Source organism: Bos indicus x Bos taurus, chromosome 16 (assembly GCF_003369695.1).
Source record: "Bos indicus x Bos taurus breed Angus x Brahman F1 hybrid chromosome 16, Bos_hybrid_MaternalHap_v2.0, whole genome shotgun sequence".
Lineage (NCBI taxonomy): Eukaryota > Metazoa > Chordata > Mammalia > Artiodactyla > Bovidae > Bos > Bos indicus x Bos taurus.
The window spans coordinates 58,945,421-58,967,310 of NC_040091.1; the positions used below are offsets into that span (position 1 = coordinate 58,945,421).

A 21,890-nucleotide genomic window follows, 5' to 3' on the forward strand; every position below is an offset into this window, starting at 1 on the left:
TTTCTTTATAGTCCAACTCTCACATCCATACATGACTACTGGAAAAGCCGTAGCTTTGACTAGTGCCTTTGGTACTAGCCTTGACTAGTCCTTTGACTAGGACCTTTGTTGACAAAGTAATGTCTCTGCTTTTTAATATGCTGTCTAGGTTGGTTATAACTTTCCTTCCAAGGAGTAAGCGTCTTTTAATTTCATGGCTACAGTCACCATCTGCAGTGATTTTGGAGCCCCCCAAAATAAAGTCTGACCCTGTTGCCAGTGTTTCCCCATCTATTTCCCATGAAGTGATGGGACCAGATGCCATGATCTTAGTTTTCTGAATGTTGAGCTTTAAGCCAACTTTTTCACTCTCCTCTTTGACTTTCATCAAGAGGCTCATTAGTTCTTTACTTTCTGCCATAAGGGTGGTGTCATCTGCATATCTGAGGTTACTGATATTTCTCTCGGCAATCTTGATTCCAGCTTGTGCTTCTTCCAGCCCAGCGTTTCTCATGATGTACTCTGCATATAAGTTAAATAAGCAGGGTGACAATATACAGCCTTGACGTACTGCTTTTCCTATTTGGAACCAGTCTGTTCCATGTCCAGTTCTAACTGTTGCTTCCTGACCTGCATACAGGTTTCTCAAGAGGCAGGTCAGGTGGTCTGGTATTCCCATCTCTTACAGAATTTTCCACAATTTATTGTGATCCACACAGTCAAAGGCTTTGGCATAGTCAAGAAAGCAGAAATAGATGTTTTTCTGGAACTCTTGCTTTTTTGATGATCCAGCGGGTGTTGGCAGTTTGATCTCTGGTTCCTCTGCCTTTTCTAAAACAAGCTTGAACTTTATCCTTTTCTTCGGGGGAAATTAAAACCTTAGAGAGTCATATGAAGAGTGTTAAGTTTCAACTCAATATTCTAAATGCTATATATTTATACAGACACCCCCCCACACACACATATATATGCAAATACATTTAAAGCCTTATAGGCAGCATTTCATTTTTGATTCCTAGGGTCTTTAAGTAGACTTGAACTAGTTAAAAATAGGTGGTTCCCTAGTAACAGGTGGTTCTCTAACTATTAATAGAGACAGTTAAGCATCTGAGGACTCAAAGTTAGCATTTCTATGCCACCCACACTCTGTACCATGATAGAGAAGTTAAATTATGGATGTATTGATGTGTTCTGTTTCTTGTCCATCAGCTTGATATTGATCAACTTAAGTTTAGAACTTGTCTTCAATCATTTTTTACTTTGGCGCACCTAGCTACATATTTTTTTTTGAACAAAATTACTTTAAAATTTAATCCTTTTTAAAATTAATTTTTTAGAGTTAAAATTTAATTTTAAATCAAAGTAGTAGATGGACATAGTTACAAGTGTGTCCTGTAAGGACTGAACTCAAAAGAGCAAGTTAGCTTCTATGCCGATTACTGCAGCTAGTTTCTGTACCATGAAGGCTACGTGCAGCTCCTTTAGACTTTTTCTATTACTTGCCTTCAGATTTTATAATAATTCATGCATTCGCACATACTCATATGAAAATATAAATAGACTTAACATAGTTTCAAATACTGTTTGGAGCTATCTTCTACTATTAATCTATTTTTAAAAAATATTTCTACACACACACACAGCTAAATTTATATTTCATATGAGTTAGATTTGTTTAAAATGGGACCATATAGTAATTTCCTCCACCTTTTTAATGGCCAAGTGATTAACAATAATACTAACAAATTTTCATTGTGTGCTTAGTAGGGGTGAGGCACTTTGTGAAGCCCTTGATGTGTGTTACCTCATGTGAACCTCACAAAAATCTCTAAGGGATTAGTTCTGTCATCCTTACTTTAAAGATGAAGAAATTGAGGTTTACTTAGGTTGAGGCTGAGTAATTTGTCTAAGGTCACACAACTTACAAACAGAAGAACCAGAACTTTTTAAAGATAATTTTTATTGGAATATAATGTACACAGAAATGCACAATCCTATAGCTTAATGTATCATTTGATGAATTTGCATAAAGACTACATACCTGAGTAACTGCTGAAGAAACAGAACATTGTTAGTGTTCCGGGAGTTCACATCTGTCCTTTTTCAGTTACTGTATATCCAAAGAGTAACTGGGATGCTGACTTTAATATTGTAGGTGAACTTTACATTTCTGAACTTTCTATCAGCTGTTATACATCTTTTATGTCTGAATTTTCTTGCTCAGTATTTGTAAGCTTTATATATGGTGTTACATGTAGTTGTCCTTTCTCATTGGTATGTAATATTCCATTTAAAAATTATCACAATTTATCCATTCTATTTGAGGACATTTTGGCTTCTTTCTAGTTTTTACTTTTACAAATACTGCTGTCACGTGCGTTCTTACACATGTCTTTAGTGAATATGTGTCCACATGTCTGTTGGGTATATATCTGGGAATAGGATTTCTAGATGTTTTTCTATGTTCTGTTTTAGTAAATATTGTCAGTTTTCCAAAGTAGTTGTACCAATTCACACTCCCTCCTGTGGTTACTTTATATCCTACCAACAGTTGTATTTTCATTATAGCTATTCTGGTGGGTATATAGTAGTATCTCACTGTGGTTTTAATTTGTACTCCCCTGATGATTAAAGCTGGATCACTTTCTACATGTTAAGCGGACATTTTGGTGCCTTTCTTTATGAAGTTATAGCCATGTCTTTTGCCCGTTTTCACTTGGGTTGTCTGCTTGTTTCTTAACAAAATCTATTGGCTTTCCTTACCTCTGTCCCTTTTATCTGAAGCATAAACTTCTGACTCTTCTAGCTTTTTATTCTGGCATTCAGTGGTGGTGGTTTAGTCACTAAGTCGTGTCCGAATCTTGAGACCCCATGGACTGTAGCCTGCCAGGCTTCTCTGTCCATAGGATTCTCCAAGCAAGAATACTGGAGTGGGTTACCATTTCCTTCTCCAATTCTGGCATTTACATCTCATTATTTCTAAGCATTATGTATAATACTGTTTCTTTATTCATTAGTTTTAGAGCTTTTTGTTGATTTTCTGTAATGGTAGATGAGGATTTAGCTGCCATATACAATCATCCCAGCTTCCTTATCATACTTCAGTTCAATTCAGTCACTCAATTGTGTCCGCCTCTTTGCGACCCCGTGAACCACAGCACGCTAGGCCTCCCTGTTCATCACCAATTCCCGGAGTTTACCCACACTCATGTCCATTGAGTCAGTGATGCCATCCAACCATCTCATCCTCTGTCATCCCCTTCTCCTCCTGCCCTCAATCTTTCCCAGCATCAGGGTGTTTTCAAATGAGTCAGCTCTTTACATCAGGTGGCCAAAGTATTAGAGTTTCAGCTTCAACATCAGTCCTTCCAATGAACACCCAGGACTGATCACTCTTAGGATGGACTGGTTGGATCTTCTTGCAGTTCAAGGGACTCTCAAGAGTCTTCTCCAACACCACAGTTCAAAAGCATCAATTCTTCAGCACTCAGCTTTCTTTATAGTCCAACTCTCACATCCATGACTACTGGAAAAACCATAGACTTGACTAGAATGGCCTTTGTTGACAAAGTAATGTCTCTGCTTTTTAATATGCTGTCTACGTTGGTCATAGCTTTCCTTCTAATGAGTAAGCATCTTTTAATTTCATGGCTGCAGTCACCATCTGCAGTGATTTTGGAGCCCCAAAAAATAAAGTCAGCCACTGATTCCACTGTTTCCCTATCTATTTGCCATCATACTTACATATATTTTAAAACCACTATTCAATATTCCTTTTTCTTTTCCATCTCTTTGTCTTTTTGTTCTACTTTCTGGGATTATTTTCTGAACTTTATCTTCCACTTGTATTTATTGAGTTTTGTTTTACATTTTTTCCTATGATTTTTTTTAATATATAAAAGCTGTTTTAGTTCTATGAATGTTGCTTTTTATGAAAATTATCCTGTTTTGTCTCATGGATGCCATTTTCTTCTCATATCTCTTTAAGGTAATGATGGCTGTTTGTTTGTTTTTTTCCTCCTACATCACTTATGTCTACTTCAAGTTGTCTTTTTTTCTGTTTTGATCTCTATTTTCTCATGTCAGCAGCTTTCCTCTGATCTCTGGTAATTCTTGTTTGTCTGCTCCAGATTAAGAATGGGATTTGAGGAAATTGCCTGGAAGATCTGAGTATGAGGTTGGGCCTTGTCCACTGAGGGCTTTACTGTAAGATGATCTGGGTGGGCTGTTGGTTGGGAGAGCTCCTTTGGTTAGTATCTCTGATTCTTTTCTCTTGAGCTGATCTGATTCCCAAAGAGTGCTTTTGTAATTGTCTGCCTGGTAAGTAAAAGTCTTGTCTGCCAATTATGAGAGACAAATGGACCAGGTGAAGAGAACTTTGAAGGAAGCATTTCTTAGCATTCCTTGTACGTTTTCAGGATGCCTTTCTCACCTGTGACTCATCCTTTAGTCTACTCTTTATTTTACCCTTCCAGGCAAGGGGAATGTGGGGATAGTTACTGATAAAATATTCAGAGAAATAATCTTAGGACTCTGATTTTTTTTTTTAATTGAAGTAGTTTACAATGTTGTGCTAGTTTCAGGTATATAGCAAAGTGATTGTAAATATATATATATCAGTTCAGTTCAGTTCAGTCACTCAGTCGTGTCCGACTCTTTGTGACCCCATGAATAGCAGCACGCCAGGCCTCCCTGTCCATCACAAAGTCCCGGAGTTCACTCAGACTCACATCCATCGAGTCAGTGATGCCATCCAGCCATCTCATCCTCTGTCGTCCCCTTTTCCTCCTGCCCCCAATCCCTCCCCGCATCAGAGTCTTTTCCAATGAGTCAACTCTTTGCATGAGGTGGCCAAAGTATTGGAGTTTCAGCTTTAGCATCAGCTTTAGCATCATTCCTTCCAAAGAACACCCAGGACTGATCTCCTTTAGAATGGAGTGGTTGGATCTCCTTGCAGTCCAAGGGACTCTTAAGAGTCTTCTCCAACACCACAGTTCAAAAGCATCAATTCTTCAGCACTCAGCTTTCTTCACAGTCCAACTCTCACATCCATACATGACTACTGGAAAAACCAGAGCCTTGACTAGATGGACCTTTGTTGGCAAAGTGATGTCTCTGCTTTTGAATGTGCTATCTAGGTTGGTCACAGCTTTCCTTCCAAGGAGTAAACGTCTTTTAATTTCATGGCTGCAATCGCCATCTGCAGTGATTTTGAAGCCCCAAAAAATAAAGCCAGCCACTGTTTCCACTGTTTCCCCATCTATTTGCCATGAGGTGATGGGGCCAGATGCCATGATCTTCGTTTTCTGAATGTTGAGCTTTAAGCCAACTTTTTCACTCTCCTCTTTGACTTTCATCAAGAGGCTTTTTAGTTCCTCTTCACGTTCTGCCATAAGGGTGGTGTCGTCTGCATATCTGAGGTTATTGATATTTCTCCCGGCAATCTTGATTCCAGCTTGTGCTTCTTCCAGCCCAGCATTTCTCATGATGTACTCTGCATAGAAGTTAAATAAGCAGGGTGACAATATACGTCACATATATAATATATATTCTCTTCCAGATTCTTTTACTATATAGGTTATTAGGAAATATTGAGCATAGTTCCCTGTGCTAAGCAGTAGGTCCTTGCTGTTTATCTCATTTCTGTATAGGCATGTGTATATGTTACTCCCAGTTTCCCAATTTATCCTGTCCCCCACCCCCATCTTTCTCCTTTGGTAGCCATAAGTTTGCTTTCTGTGTTTATGGGGTCTCTGATTCTTCAATCAATTTTATCTAGTTCTTATTTTAGACCATCACTTCTCCCCATTGAGAGGTACCTAGTGCTGGCCTATCCCTGAACTTTTTGAGGATTCTCTGCTATAAATTGGGTAGTTTCTTACCTTTTCTCAGCCTTATCTCAGGATTCAGTTTTCTCAGGCCTGATTAAGGCAGTTACCATTTGAATATATTCTTTATAGCTTCTAAAATTTCACTTATTTCTTCTCTGTTTTCTCTATCATTGTGGATTATTATTGCTGTCTCTACATATAAATATAAATTTATCTTTACTGTAGTTTTGTGGGGTTTTGAGAAGGACTGAAATTGTATGTGTTCAATCTGCCATTTTATCCCAGTAGCTTCTATATATTTCTTGAAATGAAATTTGCATAAGGCCCTTGTGGACCTTTTGAAGAAACTCCAGGTTCTTCTCTTGACCAAAGTTAGAAGTTTTGGACTTAGACAGGCAAATCAAGCTTTTGACTGATTTTTTTTTTTTTTTTTTTTACTGGTTGTAACCTAAACTAAATCTATCAGCTTCTCCCTCAAACCTTATCTTTCAGAATTCTTCATCTAAGTAAATGAAATCCCCGTTCACCTCTTCACACAAATGTGAGTCAGTGGTGTCACTTACCTATTACAACCTTCCAGGGGCTTCCTTTCCTTCCTCGGATCAAGATCAACATCCTTAACTTGGTGTATAGGTCTCTGAGTGATCTTGAAGTGAAGTGAAGTTAAAGTCGCTCAGTCATGTCTGACTCTTTGTGACCCTATGGACTGTGCCGTCCATCGAATTTTCCAGGCCGGAATACTGGAGTGGGTAGTTGTTCCCTTCTCCAGGGGATCTTCCCAACCCAGGAATCGAACCCAGGTCTCCCAGATTGAAGGAGGATTCTTTACCAGCTGAGCCACAAGGGAAGCCTAAGAGTACTGGAGTGGGTAGCAGCTTATCCCTTCTCCAGCGGCTCTTCCTGACTCAGGAATTGAACCAGGGTCTCCTGCATTGCAGATGGATTCTTTACCAGCTGAGCTGCTATTTCAGCAACCCCCTAATTCTGTACTTACCTCCTTGCTTCCCATGCATCTGCTTTAGGGTCCTCTTTTTCAGATTGTTGAAGGAGCAGAGCCACTTTATTCCTCAAGGGTTTTGGGACCTATGATTTCATTTGCCTGAAATGCTAATACTTAGACTCCTTTCCATACTGACATACCACTAACCATGCTCTCAGCTGCTGTAATGCCCCAGACTAAGTCCATAGCTCTCATTCTGTACTCTCACAGCACCCTATACTGCTTTTTGAAGTAGTGTTTATCATAATTGTTAACCACATGCTGATTGTACAGTGTTTGTCCCCTCAACTAAATTTAAATACCCTGAGTTCAGTGGCTTGGTCTGTCCTGTGCACTGTGAGATCTGTAGTGTAGAGTGTAGTGCTTTACACACAGTACATAAATGCTCACTGAATTACAACCAAAGCCAAATGAAACAAAGACAAGGAGAAGCTTTATGATGTGCTAGAAAAAAATCCTAGTTTATAAGTCAGACTAAATTCTGAGACAACTGTGCTAAATGTGTCTCTTTGAATAAGTAATTTTATATCTCTGAGCCTCATTTTATTAATCTATGAATTTAAGAGGTATTTTTACTGACCTTTAAGATATCTTTCAACTCTGATTTGTTTCCCAAAGGATATCCCTCTTCCTCTTCTATGCATTTCTTATCCTGTTGACCTTTATTTTTTTAATTTCTTCTCCCACTTGATTTTCATCATTATTTGCTTCCCTATATTCATTTTTTTCTCTTTACTGTCTATAATGTGAATGTATCCCTCGATATCTTGAACTCTCACCATGTGAATATTTGCTGCAATCTCTTGGAAATTTTTAACCTAAAATTGACTATTCACATTGAAATATCATTGAAAGAAACTTATGTGTGTGTTCTGGCCAAAAACATTAAGTTGCACATTAATCTGAGTGAGGGAATATGGAGTAAACTATTGTCTTTGAATCAGTTGTTTTCACAACAGGATTGTGTTTCATGATGATGTTATTTAAGGGTTTCCTTTTATCTAAAATTCTTTAAGATGATGGAAAAGCCTGTGAAAAGTAGGTGAGCCTAGAAAAGCTCTTATGTTGGGAGAAAAGATGGAAATGATAAAGGCTGAGAGGCACAAAACAAGAAGTTAAAAAATATAAATTTGACTGTACACATGTTCTGATGTACTATATAGTTATTTTTACCTATTTGCGAGAAAAAGTAAAATGAAAATGATATTAGTTTTTGTAATCTCATAGTTAATATTTGCATTCAGATAATTGTTTTTTCTTTTTACTTTTGCAAACAAATAATTGTTTTTTTACCTTAGAGAGCACATTTGCAGTAAAAAAAGAAAGTGTAACTTTTATCCAATACCGAATATATGCAGAAACATATTCACTAATAGCTTAATTAAATATTAAGTGATTTTGTATGTTTATTTTTAATTTAGAAATTAGAACGTTTTTAGAAATTTTTTGTGGGTTGCATGTGCAGGTTAAAGAATGCTTAATATCTGGGGAAATTAATTGGTATTTTTAGATGGGCTTGAGTTGAATTATTCAGTTTCTACTTAGGATATAGTCTCCAGTATGTGAAAATTTGCCATCCAGCACACTTTGAGAAACAGATTAGATTTAGATAAGAGGAATGTGTGTTCTACTTCTGTTGATTGTATTGAAGAAAAAGTGCTAAACGCTTCATTCTACTGCTTATATTCTATTGTAGTTGTTGGCTACCTCTTACTCATTTGCGGTCATTGGTTTTTTGATGAAAAGAAAGGTTTTTTGCTTCTCACATAAGTCAGCAGAGTTGTGTCAGGACCTCGCTGACTGAATCAGGTTGTTGATTTAGCTGTGAGTAACTGATGGGATCCCTTAGCGAGACCTATGATATCTCCTTGATAGTTTTCACTGTAAGCTCAGTGGTTTGTGGTCCAAACAGGTCACAATTCAGGAAAGATGCGTATTTAGATCCGTGTTCTACTCCATTTGATACTGTGGAGAGAGGTAGAGCTAGTAACATTTTTATAATGCTGCCAAAGTCTTGACAAGTTTTATTTTTTAATTCAGTCTGTCTTCTTCTGCTCCCCTAGAGAGTGAGATAATGACACAGTATTGGCTGTATGCTGCTGCTGCTGCTAAGTCACTTCAGTCCTGTCCAACTCTGTACGACCCCATAGACGGCAGCCCACTAGGCTCCCCCGTCCCTGGGATGCTCCAGGCTGTATAACCAGTTGTGAAAAACCCAGAAACTGATCTCTCAATAGTGGTAAACTATTTACTGTTTTTGTTTCCTTTCTCCTCTAAGAATCACATTTTAAAGGCTCTAATTCTTTCCCCACAGCAGCTGCCCCTAAAGGAAAGCGATGAGATTCAATTCAAAAACAGGCAGGCATGGGGATAGATTAATATAGGAAGAGGTACAAAATATAGCAAGAAGGATGAGTAGTACATAGTGTTTGAGATTAATTCTTAGTCTAGTTCATTTTTCTACCAGTAACAAGAACATGAGGTATAAAAAAGATCTTGAATTTTAATCATTTCTACAACAACATGGTTATGTTTAAGAGCCAGGCTACTGTTTTCTTACACTTCTCTTAAATTTGCACATTGCTTGACTGTTTAAGAAGAGTTGAATATAGACCTTTTTTTTTTTCCTTCTAAGGATGAGTATACAAATGAATTATTTTGAGTATTTTCTGAAAACCGTGGATGTGAGTGGTCTATTGGGATTGAAGAACAAGCCGTGATTGACAATCATTTGTCACCTTATCGTGGCATCATTTATAACATTCCATTCGGTTACCCAGGCTATATAGTTCATGTTCCTTTAGCAGTGCTAAATGCTAAATGGTCCAATATGGCAGTTGTGGGACTTCGTTCTTCTAATGCATATGTAAAAAGTGAAGGAAAATGAAACGATCTGCTCTGCCTACTGCTTCATGGCGTGTGTGATCAGGTACAATGCAAACTGTGTACTAATAATGTGGAAGGGAGAAGCAAGGTGGACCCATCATAGGAAGTGTTTCCCAAACTAAAATTAGTTCTTCTACAAAGAAAAGTGTTGCCTTGATCAAGAAAGTTGTCAGTCATGCCTTCAGGGAACTTATTATCAAATAACTGTGATGGAGCAGAGTTAGACTCACCCCCTGCTTAGGCCCTGATGCTGCTGAGACTGAGGAGACAGCAAAGAGCCTGTTCGCAAACTGTGTTGTTGTTTCGTCACTCAGTTGAGTCTCTCTTGTGACCCCATGGACTGTAGCCCACCAGGCTTCTCTGTCTGTGGGATTTCCCAGTCAAGAATACTGGAGTGGGTTGCCATTTCCTTCTCCGGGGGATCTTCCTCACTCAGGTATCGAATTCGGGTCTCCTGCATTCACTGCCGGATTCTTTACCACTCAGCCACCAGGGAAGCCCTTGAAACCCAAAGGAAATAATCCACCAGAATCCTTTATTATCTCTTACTTGTCCTCTCTTTTTAAAAAGGTGACAGTGAGCATAGGGGATTTCCTGACTAGACATGAGTGATCAAGTAGCATGAAAATTAAGCCTTCCTCACTGAGAAGGAAAATAAAATAGTTAGCTTAGGTTAAAAGGCAATGTAAATTCATTTCAACAAATAGTTATGACCTTATAGGGAAATTATGGTAAGACTTGTATTTTCATAAAGGTAAACATTTATGGCCTAATTTTTTATTTTAAACATATTTTATCAAAAGTGTGTTTATTATTCACTAAGGTGAGTGTGACCATACTTAAATCTACTGGGGCCATTGATCCATATGCACTGTAATGCAACTTGCCAGCTTAAAGATTCATAGGATGTCAGGACAAAGCAGAATTCACAGACAGTCATTTTAGTGTTTGGATGGTTATCAATCTAAGAACATTTTTGTTTGTTTCTTCTGGAAACAGGATATTTTCTGACATTTTGACAGAATATGGAGGGTGGAAAGGTAACAGGGGGATAAAATAAAATTAGGTTTCATTTTAATGGCCTGTTAGAGTTTGTGTTTCCTGTCCATCCTTTAAGAGTGAAGCAAAGTCACAAAGTGTATTGATGGCGGTAATGGATGGCAGCTTCACTAGGTCTCCAGCAGACAGCATTAACACATTTGTAAAATAATTTGGTCATTTAGCTCTAATATCTAGTGGGCGGCTACTGAGCAGCTGCTATGGTTAGTGGCATTATTAAAAATTATATCCACATGACAGCTGTAACATTTTTTCTGTTGTAGCAGAAACTGCCTGTAGAAGATAGCCAAGCACACACCACATTTTTAAAAGTTTTATGGCAGGGCAAGGGTTTTATTATTTATCAGAAAAATAAAGAACTGCCTTTAAAAAATACAGCATGTTCAGTTCAGTTCAGTTGCTCAGTCATGTCCGACTCTTTGCGACCCCATGAACCCCAGCACACCAGTCTGCCCTGTCCATCACCAATTCCCAGAGTTTACCCAAATTCATGTCCATTGAGTCAGTGATGCCATCCAACCATCTCATCCTCTATCGTCCCCTTCTCCTCCCACCTACAATCTTTCCCAGAATCAGGGTCTTTTCAAAAGAGTCAGATCTTCGCATCAGGTGGCCGAAGTATTGGAGTTTCAGCTTCAGCATCAGTCCTTCCAGTGAACACCCAGGCCTGATCTCCTTTAGGATGGACTGATTGGATCTCCTTGCAGTCCAAGGGACTCTCAAGAGTCTTCTCCAACACCACAGTTCAAAAGCATCAATTCTTCGGCGCTCAGCTTTCTTCACAGTCCAACTCTCACATCCATACATGACCACTGGAAAAGCCATAGCCTTGACCACTGCTGCTGCTGCTGCTAAGTCACTTCAGTCATGTCCGACTCTGTGCGACCCCACAGATAGCAGCCCACCAGGCTCCCCCGTCCCTGGGATTCTCCAGGCAAGAATACTAAAGTGGGTTGCCATTTCCTTCTCCAATGCATGAAAGTTAAAAGTGAAAGTGAAGTCGCCCAGTCGTGCCCGACTCTTCGTGACCCCATGGACTGCAGCCCATCAGGCTCCTCCGTCCATGGGATTTTCCAGGCAAGAGTACTGGAGTGGGTGCCATTGCTTTCCCTAGACGGACCTTTGTTGACAAAGTAATGTCTCTGCTTTTTAACATGCTATCTAGGTTTGTCATAACTTTCCTTCCAAGGAGTAGGCATCTCTTAATTTCATGGCTGCAATCACCATCTGCAGTGATTTTGGAGCCCAAAAAAATAAAGTCTGCCACTGTTTCCACTGTTTCGCCATCTATTTGCCATGAAGTGATGGGACCGGATGCCATGATCTTAGTTTTCTGAATGTTGAGCTTTAAGCCAACTTTTTCACTCTCCATTTTCACTTTCATCAAGAGGTTCTTTGGTTCTTCGCTTTCTGCCGTAAGGGTGATGTCATCTGCATATCTGAGGTTATTGATATTTCTCCCGGCAATCTTGATTCCAGCTTGTGCTTCCTCCAGCCCAGCGTTTCTCATGATGTATTCTGCATGTAAGTTAAATAAGCAGGGTGACAATATACAACCTTGACCTACTCCTTTTCCTGTTTGGAACCAGTCTGTTGTTCCATGTCCAGTTCTAACTGTTGCTTCCTGACCTGCATACAGGTTTCTTAAGAGGCAGTTCAGGTGGTCTGGTATTCCCATCTCTTTCAGAATTTTCCAGAGTTTATTGTGATCCACACAGTCAAAGACTTTGGCATAGTCAATAAAGCAGAAATAGATGTTTTTCTGGAACTCTCTCGCTTTTTCAATGATCCAGCGGATGCTGGCAATTTAATCTCTGGTTCCTCTGCCTTTTCTAAAACCAGCTTGAACATCTGGAAGTTCACTGTTCATGTATTGCTGAAGCCTGGCTTGGAGAATTTTGAGCATTACTTTACTAGCGTGTGAGATGAGTGCAATTGTGTGCTAGTTTGAGCATTCTTTGGCATTGCCTTTCTTTGGGATTGGAATGAAAATTGACCTTTTCCAGCATGTTAGTTGACCTATTAATATAAATGATATTTAAACTTGAACTTCTAATAAAACTGTTCTGGACACTTTGGTAAAGAGAAAAATAACCCTTTGTCATTTTAGGGAAATTGACATGTTCTTAGCTAGTTTAAGCAAATAGCTCTGTTTTAAAGTTATTTAGGTTTTTTTTGCTTCTGTAAGAAAGTGGTCACTCCAATTCTGAGACTTATAAAGTAATGCTTGTACTCTGACTTTGACTTCTCACCAAATTCAGAAGCAAAACAAATGTGATAATTGAAAATTTGAATATTGGGAAAGATTTGTCTTTTCTAAGCCAGGTTGTCTCTGACATGGGAATAAACACATATGTGAGAATACTAATCTTACTACAGTAGTTCAGACCTGTGCAGTTTACAGCTGCTTGTTAGAAATGTGTTTTTCTTTTAATGTATTTTAATTGTCCTTCTTATAGGTAGATTTCCCAAAACTATGTGTTTTGTTTTTTTTTAATGGTTGGTACTAAGAATTAATGAAAAACTTTTGAGAGTGAATGAAACATTAGGGTTGTTTTAACTGGAAGTTTCTCTTTATAGAATCCTCTGTAAAGTTTGTTTTGGATGGCCAAAACTTTAAATAGGCTTAAAGTTTTACAAGTTGCATTTAATTTAGAATATTAGAATTTTAGAAAACATTGTAGTTAGTAAATGGATACAAGTTAGAAACAACTCAGATGAACTTCTGAGGAGCTGTGATAGACAAAAATAAAATTTCTCAAGCAGTTTTTTATTTTACACTCTCCATATTTGGATTATAGACTTGTTCTTTTCCATTCTCCTCTATGCCTCTTTCTGTTTCCTATCAGATCCCTTCATTTACTCTCCTACTCTTAAGTCTTTCTGAGATGCTCCCAAAGTCTGGAAGAGACAAAATGCTTACTCTCTAAGAGGAAAATCATTTTGTGGATATTTATAGATAAGCCTAATGGAATTTCCAGCTCTATCATATCATTTTGGTTCCTCTTTTTCATCAGTTGATGCGATAGGCTATTTTGCTTCCTTCTCTGGTATGAGGAAAAGTTACAAGGAAGGATTACACGTACAAGAGAAGTTTTTTAGTTGTTGTTGTTTCTTTGTCAAGTAGTTACTAAATTTATGTTAGCATTTGAAGAGGCCCAGAGTTTGACTTCTAGGTTTATAGGTAGACAAAATATAATGGTATTTTCAATGCTGTTTTGAAATGATGTGGATATAATGGATTGCAGTGAATCCTTCAAATTAAATTCAAGTTTAAAAGCTTCCCTTTTGGATTTTCTGTATGCCTTTTCTTGAAAAATCTTTGTCTTAAACTTTCCTGCTGAAACAAAAGCAGAATTACGGTTATATAACCTGTCTTATGAGTATTTATAAATCTGTATTTGTATTAGTTGCTATTTATTCTCTCAGCTCTTTTGTGCTATACTTTCCCCACAAACAGCTAGAGAGTTACCAGCATTGTTGATTTCTGTTTCAAAATTTGACTCACGTAGTTCCTTTCTTTCTTTTTCCACTGTCACCAGTCTATGACCCTAATCATCCCACGCCCCGGCCATTACACTGATCTCCCACTCATTGTATAAGAACTCTGGTCTTTTCCTCACTTCATCTTACAAACTATTACCAAATTTTCTTAGAATCTTTCATTGCCTTCCTATTATGTAAGCGGTGGTTTTTAAAGTATGGTCTGTGGAACCCTAGAACCTGAGGGTGCCCTTGATCTGCGAGGTTAAGATTATTTTTGTTTATTTGTTTGTTTTTACTGTGTTGACATTTACTCTGATACAAAAGGAGTTATAAGCAAAACTGTTGATGCAGTTGCAGGAATCAAAGCTGTGGGACCACGCTCTGCCAGGAGTCATGCAATCTTCTCTGCACACATAGTAGGGGGGGAAAAAGCCAGTTTTCCTTAAGGATATCCTTGAGAACTCAGTGAAATCTTTAATTTTATTATATATTAAACCTTTGGAGTTTATGTCTTTTTAACATTCTGTATGATGAGAGGGGAAGTACACTTAAGTTGCGTTCTGAAGTATGACAGTTATCACCGGGGAAAGCATTAGTGGAAAGTGATCTGGGAGCTAGACTTATCATTTGTTTTTCATGAACACCACTTTTACTTGAAAGAACAACTGAAAGACATGACCTGCGCTTACCTGAAAATGCTATTAAAATATTTTTTCCCTTTTCCAACTGTTTATCTGTGTGTTTAGATTTTCACTTAAACCAAAACAACATAAAGCATAAGATTAAATATCACAACAAATATAAGAACCCAGATGTCTTCTATATTCAGATTTGAAAGAGATTTGCAAAACTTCAAATATTGTCACTCCTCTCACTATTTTGTTTTGTTTTGGGAAATAGTTGCATTTCATCAAAAATGTGTTATTTATGCTAACCCGCAGTAGGTTTGTTCTTGTTGTTAAATGAATAAATATTTTAAAAATTTCTTAGTTTTAATTTCTCGTGTGGTAAATATTGATAAATATAGCCCACATAAACAAACAAAAAAACTCTTTGAAGTCCTCAGTTTACAAAGTGTAAAGGAATCATGAGATCAAAGATTTTGGAAATTATTAGTCTACATGATAATATCCAGTCTCAAAGAAGTACTTTCCAATGGGGTTCATTGTGTAACTGCTGATTCTTGTTAATGTTTCTAAAATTATTCAACTTTTGTAATAAGGGTAATGTCCAGTATCATTGGTATCCTTACAGGAATCGGACAGCAGCAATCGAAAATTTCCTTCCAGTTTTGCTGTTAAGATTCTTATTTGTAATTCTAAAGTTGTTACCCTATTCAGTAGTGAATTTTAGATACTAAATGCAATTGAAAGTCAGAAATTAGAAGTATGTCAAGAGAGCCAGAGAAAAAGAGGGTGGGAGTGAGGGAAAGTGGGCGGGAGGGATTGAGAGACTTGGTAAAGTGAAATTAGGCAACAACGTGAGTTTGTCCTGAGTTTAATACAGCCTCAGTAAACAGGCTTTACAAGTGTACTATTAAACCTTCATTTAGCTATGGAAATGAGGACACAGTAGAATGAATAAATTAAATTCATAGGTTTTCAGAAATATCTTATTTAGATTGTTACTTAAAATGCCCTTTAAACCTTAACCCAGAAATGCCAAAAAGAACAAACAATCCCACTTATTCTGACTTCTTGTTTTCTTCCTTTTAATGCAGTCTTATAAAGTGATCAAAATGTGGACCATAGATAGTAGGAAAAAATGTGAAACTACAAAATTTATGACATGGCTAATCAACCTCATAATTTAGACAGACAGAAAAACTAAAATGTGGAAGTACTGCTTTCTATTTCATTCTACCTTTAACACTGGAGAGGAGTAGTTCAGGGTCCCCAGCATGCTTCATGAAACATTGTCTTGTTTCACAATAGCATGAAGGAACTAGGAGCAAAGCTCACATTGGAGAAGGGGAGGACTTTAAGGGGGACTGTAAGATGATTACTCGGGTTGACACAGGCAAGATAATTCAGGTTTTCTTAAATTCAGTGCTGGTGGCAGATTGATATTTTGTCAGGAACCCTGGGTTTCCTGCTATAAAAGTTTTCCATATTCTAGTTTTTACGGACAGAGCCTATCAACATTTTCTTGCTCAGTGTGGATCATAAGATTCAGATTAAATTGCAGGGGGCAGTTTAGGTCATCCATGGCCAACTTACATAAGAAGGTTAGTCATTTGAGTGAAAACTTGTCTAGGCCACAAAACCACCACATTTCTACATAAAGTAGGTGCATCCCTCTCTGTTTAAGTGATCTTGGTATTTGACTCTAAAAATAGGTCTGCATTGTGGTAAAAATGTAACCCATTTGTTTATCCAAATCGTGTGAAGAAAATCAGCTTTGACATGGCTTTTAAGTTTGGGCAAGAATCTTTTATCTGCCAAGAATTACTGAATTAATTCCTTTAAAGCTTTTTGTGATAATTTTAGGAAAATTTGAAGTATAAACAAAACTTTAAATGCTTGAAATGAAAGAGTTGAAGGTAGGAGAGACTTGGTGTGGAATGGAGAAGCTACCTGTGCAGCAGGTACTGGTGTGCGAAGTTCACAGGAGATAGAAGCAGAAAAACAAGGGGAAGAGGAAAGACAGTGAACTTCTAAAAATTAGTAAGCATGTCAAGCCAAGCCCTGGTAACATTATTGGTTCTTGAATCTTGAGTTATTTTGGAGGGTAGTTGATGAGCTCCCCAAACATGCCAAGCGACAAGTTTAGATAGACTTTTAGAGAGCAATGAAGTTAGCCAGAAGGAGCACTGATGACAATGTTGGACACATGTGGGGATGTAAGAAGAGAGGCATACATACACCTAATGCCCTGAATACTGACCTGTTTACTGTCTGCAGATCGTCACCTATAGGTATGCATATTTGAGTAATTATAGCGTAAAACATGGAGAAGGCAATGGCACCCCACTCCAGTACTCTTGCCTGGAAAATCCCATGGATGGAGGAGCCTGGTAGGCTGTAGTCCATGGGGTCGCTAAGAGTCAGACACAACTGAGCGACTTCACTTTCACTTTTCATTTTCATGCATTGGAGAAGGAAATGGCAACCCACTCCAATGTTCTTGCCTGGAGAATCCCAGGGACGGGGGAGCCTGGTGGGCTGCCGTCTATGGGGTCACACAGAGTCGGACACGACTGAAGCAACTTAGCAGCGTAAAACATATAGGAAATCATTTGAATTTCCTTGAAGTCGGTCAGTACCAGGAATACCTATCATCCTGTGATAAAAAGACTAAAAGTCTATGGAAAGTAATAGTAGTGAAGACTCTCAACTAATAGATAAAATGCACTTATTTATTATTGATATTTACAACTCTCCTGCACTCATGGGCATTTGTTTTTTAATTTCTTCAGTTTGAAGTGCTCCTCTAGTGTAATAACTAAATAGTAATAAGTAATGTATTTTAATGTTTAATGTTTCCTACACTGTATTTCTGAGAGGAATTAGTCCTTCGTGGCTAAAGAACTTTTGATATATCTTGAAACATCATAAAAGCGTTACTCAATGTATCTAATATGCACTTATAGTTAAGATATGTTTCAAGTTTTTCAATAGCCCAAATGAGCAAACACTTCATATTAAAAAAATTTTGAAGTGATTTTTTTGGATCTCACCCCTAAAGCAAAGGCAAAAACAAAAATAAACAAACAGGACTATATCAAAATGAAAAGCTTCTGCACAGCAAAGGAAACTGTCAATAAGATGAAATGGCAACCTACTGAACTGGAGAAAATATTTATAAATCATATATCTGATGAATTAATATCCAAAATATATGAAGAACTCATACAACTGAGTAAAAAACAAAAAATACCCACAGCAGTTTGACTGAAAAATGGGCAGAGGATCTGAACAGAAATTTTCCAAAGAAACATATAGATGGACAACACATATGTAATGTATTCAGCTTCCCTGATCATCAGAAAAATGCAAATCAAAATCAACAGTGAGATATCCGTCACACCAATGATAATGGGTATTTTCTAAAAGACAAGAAATAACAAATGATGACAAAGATGTAGAGAAAACAGAACCCTTCTGCCTTGTTGGTAGGAATGTAAACTGGTGCAGCCACTATGGAAAACAGATTAGAAGTTCCTCAAAAAATTAAAAATAGAACTACCATGCTGCTGCTGCTGCTGCTAAGTCGCTTCAGTCGTGTCTGACCCTGTGCGACCCCATAGACAGCAGCCCACCAGGCTCCCCCATCCCTGGGATTCTCCATGCAAGAATACTGGAGTGGGTTGCCATTTCTGTCTCCAGTGCATGAGAGTGAAAAGTGAAAGTGAAGTCGCTCAGTCATGTCCGACTCTTCGCAACCACATGGACTGCAGCCTACGAGGCTCCTCTGTCCGTGGAATTTCCCAGACGAGTACTGGAGTGGGTTGCCATTTCCTTTTCCATACAGCCCAACAATTTTGCTTTTGGATATTTATCCAAAGAACATGGAAACACTAACTGGAAAAGCTATATGCATCCTTGTGTTCATTGTGTCATTATTTACAATAGTCATGAAATGGAAACAACCCAAGTGCCCATTGGTGGATCAACAGCATACTACTCTGCCATTGAAAAAGAAATGAAATCTTATCATTTATGACAACATAGACCTTGAAGGTATTATGCTAAATGTAATAAGTCAGAGAAAAACAAATACTGTGTGATGTCACTTATATGTGGAATCTAAAATCTAAAATAAAGAAAACAAAACTCACAAATACAGAGAACAGCATGATGATCTGCAAGAGGATGGTGGGTGAGATGGGTGAAGGGGGTCAAGGGATACAAACTTCCACTTATAATAAGCCATGTGAATGTCATCTGCAGCATGGCGATTACAGTGTTGTAGTGGATACTTGAAAGTTGCCAGGAGAGTAAATCAAAAAGTTCTCATCAAAAGAAAAAAGATTTTCTAACTTGTTACGGTGACGGATGGTAATTAGACTTGTTAAGATCATCGTTCTGCAGTGTATACAAGTATTGACTCATTATGTTATACACTAATATAGTGTTACATGTCAGTCATATCTCAATAAAAGAAAAAAACAGTAACATGGGAGATGAGACTTCTAGAATAGTTGAAACATTTAACTTTGGTATTATATTGTATGCCTCCACCTTTAAGAGCCCTGAGGGTAATATGTTTAGATCATCTGTTTTTAAGATCTTACTGGCCTCTAGTGGTAATATGATGCTATAGTTTAACCAGTTCTAAAATCTTTACAACTGACCAAAAATAAAGCCATTTTGAAGATGTCGGCTGCCAATAACTTCACTCTTTCAGTTCAAGCTCAGCAGTACTCTTGAGTGTACATGCAGCAAGCAGCATCTTCTTCCGAAAGATATCTATCCTTTATTCTTGTCTCTGAGTCACCCCCACCTCTTTCTTTTGAATGATAACTGGTTTTGCCCTGAAGTGATCTCCCATTATTTTAGTGCATGTACACTGGTGATTACCGTGTCAAATTTGTGCTAACGATTCTTCCCAAAGTGTTTCAGCCCTCTTTTTTTGCAGACTATAGGGCAAAATCTTCCCTCTGTCAAAAAACTGTTTATATTTTCTTCAGAGGAATTTTAAGTTTTCGGCTTAACCATTTAAGTTTATGTTTAGACCACCTTCCTTGATTTTGAAGCACCTTCCATTTGAAATGTGCATTTACCAAGCATGGTAGTGATCTGTCCCTTTTGTTTTTGTGTCTGTCACACAGATGTGAAAGGGCCACCTACCCACCGTCTGTCTTGTGGCCAGTCGCCCTACACCGACACGACAACATGGGAGCGGAAGTACTGCATCCTCACAGACAGCCAGCTGGTGTTGCTCAACAAGGAGAAGGAGGTGAGGTTGGATGTTACTGAGAAAAGCTACTTCCCTTTTCTGACCAAATTCCTAAAATAATCTAGTTTTAAATTTGCATCTTGATGAGTTACACTTATGAAAATGGAGGCTTTATGAATGGAGACTCTTAGGTGGTTCCAAAGCGCTGCCAGTGTTGTCATGATGCATACATGATTGTCACGAAGCAGTGACTTCAAGACCAGGCTGGATATTCACTACGGGATAGTGAAAGAGATATTGAGTTGAGAAATTTGGAATGAGAATGGGTTGGATTGTGTAGACCTGGCCCTGAAATTATATCAGTCTACGGTGGAGCCTGCTGGGCTGCCGTCTATGGGGTCGCACAGAGTTGGACACTACTGAAGCTATTAGAAGGGCTTCCCTGGTGGCTCAGATGGTAAAGAATACACCTGCAATGCAGGAAACCTGGGTTCAGTCCCTGAGTTGGGAAGATCCCCTGGAGGAGAGCATGGCAACCCATTCCATTCTTGCCTGGAGAATCCCCATGGACAGAGGAGCCTGGTGGGCTACAATCCACAGGGTCGCCCAGAGTCGGACATGACTGGGCAACTAAGCCCAGCACAGCTATTAGAAATTATATCAATCTTGCTTCTTACAAGTAACAAATGGCACAGTCAGCAGATTAATTGAAAGAAGTTTAATGAAGGAAGTATACAGAGGTATGGCAGCAAAAGGGACCCACCAGAGGGTGATAAAATACACATTAAAGCAGTTATCACCCTGGACCTTCAGGGCAAGGGAAAGGAGCAGTTTTTCTGGAACCCAGAGAACTGTAGTTGCACAAGAGGGCCAATGACAGTAGCTTTGGCTGTATACAAGAAAACACCACCTCTACCAAAACAAAAATGGCCAGCAGGGAGGAAACACTAGAGAACAAACACGCCTGCTCTCTTTTCCTGCTTTCTGATTTCTTGCCAGTTACCTACTGGCCAAACCTAACTTAAAGCCAAAGAAAAAGATTGCTTTTGATGTGTTCCAGAAATCTGTTTCCTAAAGCACAGCAAGGGAGAGAAGGGCAAAGAATAGATCTGGAGAGACAGAATGTACTAAGTACAGACATTGAGTTCCAGGTAAATTTTCTGTGCTTTTAAGTAAAAAAACCCTTGAACTTACGTATATACCATTATTACTTTACTCCTCAAACTGTTACAGTGTGCAAATTCTTCCACATCCAATAATTCGTTTGCCTCTTGGTGATTTATCAGATGGTTGACTTGGTAGGGCCAGAAAACCATCTTGCTCCCAACCTCCACAGCATAAAAAAATGATGAGTGTGATCTTGACAAAGAAGAGGGATAATGGGGAGGAAAAGAGAAGAAGGGATCTCATTCAATGAAGGAGAAAGATTAATTGCCAAAAACATATATAAATAACTAGAAAGCCGTTAAGTAGAATACTAGTGCCATAAGTCATCCCTCCATAAAAGTGAATTCAGTTGAAGCAAAGCACCAAAAATACATTTCTTAATTCTTACCTGTGGATCCCTATAGCCTTTTCTCTTCTCTCTCTCCTCCCACTCTGTACCTTTCCTTTCCCATCTCTTCTCCTACTCAGCATTCTTTAACATCGTAAAGGCAAGGTCATACCAATAAAGCAATTTCGATTTTCATCTTTTCTTTTCATAAGTGGTACTTACTTGCAAGGGCCTGGCTAATGTGCCCTCTATGAACTTGGCTATTCTTTTTCTCTAGTCATTGGAAAATGTCCCTTGCTTTTGTTACCATTTC

The 21,890-nt window shown here is 38.3% G+C and overlaps 1 protein-coding gene across 7 annotated transcripts in view; it reads left to right on the top strand.

The window, feature by feature from the left end:
* RASAL2 (RAS protein activator like 2) overlaps window positions 1–21,890 on the top strand; it is a 397,250-nt gene that overhangs the window by 181,408 nt on the left and 193,952 nt on the right. For all 7 annotated transcript variants that reach the window (XM_027565430.1, XM_027565431.1, XM_027565432.1 and 4 more), the window contains exon 2: window positions 20,015–20,142. In XM_027565430.1, the coding sequence (XP_027421231.1) occupies window positions 20,015–20,142 (128 nt within the window). The remainder of the gene's footprint in view (window positions 1–20,014; window positions 20,143–21,890) is intronic.